General features: G+C 40.2%; 1 protein-coding gene across 2 annotated transcripts in view; it reads right to left on the minus strand.

Moving 5' to 3' along the window:
• Positions 1-3962: 3962 nt before the first annotated feature.
• LOC106520052 (estrogen-related receptor gamma) overlaps positions 3963-5757 on the minus strand; it is a gene marked incomplete at its 3' end in the record, with an annotated part of 15839 nt that continues 14044 nt past the window's right edge. For both annotated transcript variants that reach the window (XM_014011967.1, XM_014011966.1), the window contains 2 exon segments: positions 3963-4120; positions 4206-4457. In XM_014011967.1, coding sequence (XP_013867421.1) covers positions 3963-4120; positions 4206-4444 — 397 coding nt within the window.

Raw genomic sequence — 5757 nt, forward strand, 5'->3', positions numbered from 1 at the left:
TCACTTCTGACTCACTCGTCACATATTGACACTTTTCCAAGGTTTCCTCTGCGTCTTATTTTGACATGTCGGGCACATATCGGGTCAGTTATTGGCGCACCAGGCATTTCCGTGTTCCCTCGGCGTCTGGGTTTGATGCATTGGGATGCAAAATATAGGGGTCTTTGAGTTGGGGTCTGTGGTTAATATTAGGGATCAGGGTTTTTGGTTAATTTTAGGTGGTGGGGTCAGGAATAGGATGTCTAAGGTGAATATTAGGTCATTTTAGGCTTTGGAACATGTAGTTGATGTGAATTTCCTGCACTTTATAAAAATGGTTAATTTTAGGGATCAGGGGTGATGGTTAATTTTAGGTACTAGGGTCAGGGACAGGATGTCTAGAGTGAATAAATGTAATTTTAGGCTTTGGGACGGTAGTTTTTGTGCATTTTCTACACTTTCTGAAATTATGCCTATGGATTCCGCCCCATTTCGTCAATAACTGATGCGAGGTGGTACCCGATGCGTCAAAACCGGACGCGGAGGGAACCTTTGAAAAGCATTAATATGTGACGACTTGGTAGTGAGAATGGGTTGATATATTAGAAATTGGAATTTTATATAAGCTGCAATGTTGAAATATTCGGTTTTGTAACCATACAGGTTCAGTGGCCTTGGAAGTGACAGCCAACTGCCACCACTAAAAGAGGCTCAATCAAACCCTGCCTTGGGTCTATGTCTTTTAGCTGTGTGTTTAATACGGCTCTGAATCTCCCCATTAAACCTCACAGCTCCCTCTGTTTCGGTTTACTGCGGCCTCTCTGGGGGAAGAGGGGCATTACGAGACACGACGGAGCGCGTTACGGGGGGCGCTTACGACAGGAGTTACGAGGGGCAGTTCGCATTTCACGGAGGTCCAGGAATCCCACAAGGCATCTGGAGGAATTTACGAGGCAAGAGAGAAAGTGAAATGGGGTTGGGGTGGGGGCAAACTGGGATGCTGTTGATGCCTCCCACCTATTAAAAAGCCTTTTTTTTCTTACAGAGAATACAAAAACTAAGCAAAAAAAAAAAACCACACACACTGTATGTGTCTGACATTTTTAAATGCTCACATATAAAAATGTGTAAACATCATATAATTCATAAGTTTCTATAAACATGACCTGCAGGTAAAAAAAAAAGGTTGCTGTGCATTTAGGAACGAGTAAAGGACAATCATTTTATTTACATGGTAGCCAGCTTTTTAACAAGTTTGTGCAAAGTTGTTGAGAACTTGACCAAGTTTAGAAGTAAAACATGAAGTTCAATATTAAAAGACTGAAGAAAGTTTTTAACAGTTTGACTCAATTTTACCTAAATACTTTATGTGTGGAAAGTTCTAGTGACCCTGTTTTTTAAGTGACTTTTCTAAGTTTTAACTATTTTATTTTTATTTTTTTTACTTTGATGATGTATAACTGAGGATAAAAAATGCTTTACATTCTCCCCCTCTGATATTTAATTGGCTCTCCTTCTTATTATCTCTCCCTGGCTGCACACAGCATGAAACAAGTGGCTGGTACAGTAGGAGGCTGCTAATGTTTTCCTTTCTGAGTCACCTCTAAATCTGGACAATAAGTCAGCATGCAGCAGGCACACAGCCAGACTTAAAGACAGCACCTGACCACAACCACCGAGTATCTATGGCATGAGCACAATGCCATTTCAAATATTTGACGGTATGTGTTGACGTTTTTAGGAGCAAAGAGGCACATAAATATTTAACATTATTTAGAGTGCTCACTGTTCGTTTCATCTCAATTTAAATGAGTCAATTATGTAAAAGTACTGAGTAGCAGACATTGGCCAAACTTTTTTGCAAGTCCCAAAACAGACAGTAAAGTTGTGAAGGCAACTTTTCTTGCAATAAATTTGTTTTTGTTTTTTTCAGCTGACAGCTCGTTGCTTATTCTCTCACTGGCTGCTGCAGTGTTGCTAACACACCTCCATAAACTGGCAGATGTCCAGAAACTATTTTGGAGGATCACTCGTGAGGCCAGGCCCAACACAGCTGAACACTTAGCAGATCTGTTACGCATTGTTCGGCACCATTTACTACGCACAGCAAACAACATAAAAAGAAAAGGATATGAGTTTCACAGCAGCTGACGTAGGTGAGAGGATAAGATTGTTTTCGTGACGACCTGCAGAAAGACTTGGGTTATGTTTTAATCTCTGTGTCAGTATAAAACTTCTGCCTGGTTTAACACTGGCTCAAACCCAGAAAAAAATCTTTAATGTATATCTGACCTTCTCTCAACATGCCCACTGCCAGACACTTCACAAATCGACAGGCCTGGCAGGATTTTCTCCTCCTCTTGGTGATTTCACATTCGTTGGATGCTGGACAGCTGTATTCAATGTTACCTGGAGAAGCAGGAAAATGTTTTGGGAAACAAGAGAAAAACTTTATATGAAGAAATTACACCAGCACTTAAATGAAAAATATTTCTTGTTTTATAAAAGAGGGAAATTAAAATAGTTTAAAAAGCTGTGGATTAGACTAAGTAACATTAACTTTAGGCTTAATTCACATAAAAAAATCACATGCAGTCAATTATCTGCCTTTCCATTTTCAAATTCTAAACTGAAATTGACGTTTATTATTATTGTATATTATTATTCAACAGTTTATCGGCTACTCAACCAGAGAAAACAAGACATTGGATTTGTTTTACACAAATGTTAAGGATTTTTATATCGCCAATGCAAGACCTCCTCTGGGTAATTCAGATCACAACCTTGTTTATCTCTGCTCAGAATATAAACCACTTGTTCAGAGACAACCTGCAACTACAAGGACTGTGAGGAAGTGGTCACAGGAAACTGAAGAAGCCCTACAGGGACGTTTTGAAGCTACAGATTGGATTGTTCTTTGCCAGCCACRTGGAGATGACATAAATGCCATGACTGAGTGTGACTGACTATATAAACTTCTGTGTGGACAACACCATCCCCAGCAGAACAGTGAAAATCAAGAACATTGAGGACAACCCTGACCATCCACTTCATCAGACTGTCATAGAAAGACAAAGTGTCTTAAGTCGGAGGCTTCTTCAACTTCGCTGTAATACAGACCGCTACAGAAGATCTTTCCTGCCCACAGCCATCAGCATCTACAATAAGTTTTTAGTTAAGAGTTACAACACCAAATTATCAATAAAGTATTTTTGAATTTGAATTGAATTTGAACTGAATTTGAATTGAATTTGAATTTGAATTAGGAATATTTTAAAAGTTTTAATAATTTCTCACTCAAATAACTTGATAATTGCTTATAAGCTTTGAGTAAAGTTAAAAATGTTTTTTTTTTGATCCAACTGGTCAAAATTTGCAGGGTAAGCCTGATGGCGTTGAGCCAGTGAACAGTGCTCTCAGCTGTCGCACTCCATCAGAAACAGGAAGTATCTGATGAGCCAGACATGCAAGCTTCTTGTCCCATCTGAAAGCTGCTCAAGTCCGCCCTTTGAACCCATTTACAGCCGCCAACTTTTCGAGCCTTTAACGAGACAGAGCCCACCAGGTTCTTGACCTGGGCTCAGAGCCGACACAGAGCAGGACAATCCCTTTAAAACATGCACGCCGTGTTCTGCTGGCTCACAACTATGAGGGCAAAAGCCAGAGTTAACATTCCAAAAACCTGAACTCCCAACATGTTGACTGTAAAAACAATGCACTGTCAGTTCAACCACACGTCAGCTGTTTGCAAACAGATCTTTATTTAAAGGCTTTCTGCAGTTTGTAGGGCTGAAGGCGGAAGCTATGAATTAACTGATCAGGGCTTGTTTATATCAAAACAAAAGCTTGGGGTACGAGTCCATCTGCACCGAGCTGCTTGTAAAACAGGTTTATATGACGCAAAAAGGTTTTACCATTCATGCACAGTAAGCTATAAAACAGCATCTTTCTGAACTGGGATGTGTTTTTGTGGTCTTCCTTACCCTGGATGGTCCTCTTGAAAAAGGCTTTGCAAGCCTCACAAGAGGCCACGCCGTAGTGGTAGCCCGAGGCCACGTCGCCACACACCAGACACAGCCGCTTTGCCACCGAGCCCAGCATGAACTCACACTTCACTTGGCCCTCGTCCTCCCCAAACCTCCTGGACGGAACGAGAAGGGTGGAAGAATGTGTTCAGATACGATTTCAAATATTAAAAATAGGATGAAACGGACAAATAGACGAACCTGTTTGTTCCTTCATTGCTGGTCAAGCCTGCCGTGTGGCCGTAAAGGCCTGGCGAGTCCAGCCCAGGGTTCGGGTTGAGGCCTTTGGTGAGAGGACCGTAGCTGGAGTTTGTGTCTGACGAAGAGCTTCCTGGACTGGGCTGGGCCGGGCTGACGTCGCCCTGGGAGCTGGGGCTGGGGCTGGAAGGTTCCCGCTTTATAGAGGAGGGACAGGTGGGGTCCACGCCCCTCACTGACATCCTGCCTGGAAGCCTGGAAGATACAAGGATGATTTGTCTATTTATTGATTGATTTGGTTTTTCATATTATATTATTTCATGTTAAAGCTAGCTTAGTTTCATAAAAATATAATGGAAAGTCTAAGAAGAACATACAGTAAAAATGGATGCTTTAACTAAATACATATCTGCTTTAACCGGCACARTCCTGAGTGCTTCAGCTGCATCCATCTGTCTCCACATCCTTCCACTCATCCATCAAACCATCAAAGCACCCCTGTGCTGTCTGATCCAGCCGTTTGAGATCTACCACATATGCAAAGCTGCTGTCTATTACTCTACTTGGTTTTCAAAGGAGGTGATTGCTTAAGCAAACTTAGGGAAATAAACAAACCAGTGATAATGGTCACAGGTTTCTCTTGTTGTTTTTGTGCATGGATGTGTTTTTCTTTGCTTTTGTTTGCGTTTTCTCTTTTCAGTTACTTTTTTGCTGCACAAGTGAAAAGTTGCAGCTGGCAACTTTTTTCTCTTTTCACTAGACCACTGTTGGATTTCTTTTCTTAAAAGAAAAAGATATCCTTTAGTTATGATCTTAGTTTTGTGCACACAAATTTTGTCATAAAGTTGTTAAAATGAAAAGTGTTATTTATAATAGGTTTGTTTGTTGAGCAGGTGTTTAATTATAGCTGTTAACTCATAAACAGCAGAGGCAGAGTTTAGCCACCATGACAAAATTATCATTATCTGCAGGATGTTTTTCCTCACAGAATCATTGATTTTTTTATATAAAGATGTGAGAATCTGAGCTCATTCTTTGGTTTCGACATTACCTCTTGTGTTCACTGACATCAGGGGATATTCGATCTATAGTAATAAAAATAAAAAGATTCCTTTCAATTTGTTCAACTGTTACCCTGTAGTCTTTCACAAAATGCTGAGCCTCCTCTTTCCTTTTCATATTTTGTTGCTCTAAAATGCCTTTTTTTATGCATATTACTGACATGCTCATACAATCACAAGATGTTTTATCAGAAGTTTTACAAATTGAAAGAAAAAACAAAGGAATGTGTTTTTAAAAACATCATATTTTCCTCTTTTCATTATAACTTTTAAACAAAAGCAGCACCCTTAATACAATAAGGTAAACATAAAGACGTACAGATGAAATGTGAGTGTTAATGTTGTGTCATGGCTCTAATAATAGATAAAGAAGTGGCCACAGTAGACTTTCTGTCACCACGCTGAGGAGAAAAAACATCTGAAACCAGCCATGGGATCTAAACAACACACACACACACACACACACACACACACACACACACACACACACACAC

This window comes from Austrofundulus limnaeus, unplaced genomic scaffold, assembly GCF_001266775.1.
Source record: "Austrofundulus limnaeus strain Quisiro unplaced genomic scaffold, Austrofundulus_limnaeus-1.0 Scaffold86, whole genome shotgun sequence".
In the NCBI taxonomy this organism is placed as follows: Eukaryota; Metazoa; Chordata; class Actinopteri; order Cyprinodontiformes; family Rivulidae; genus Austrofundulus; species Austrofundulus limnaeus.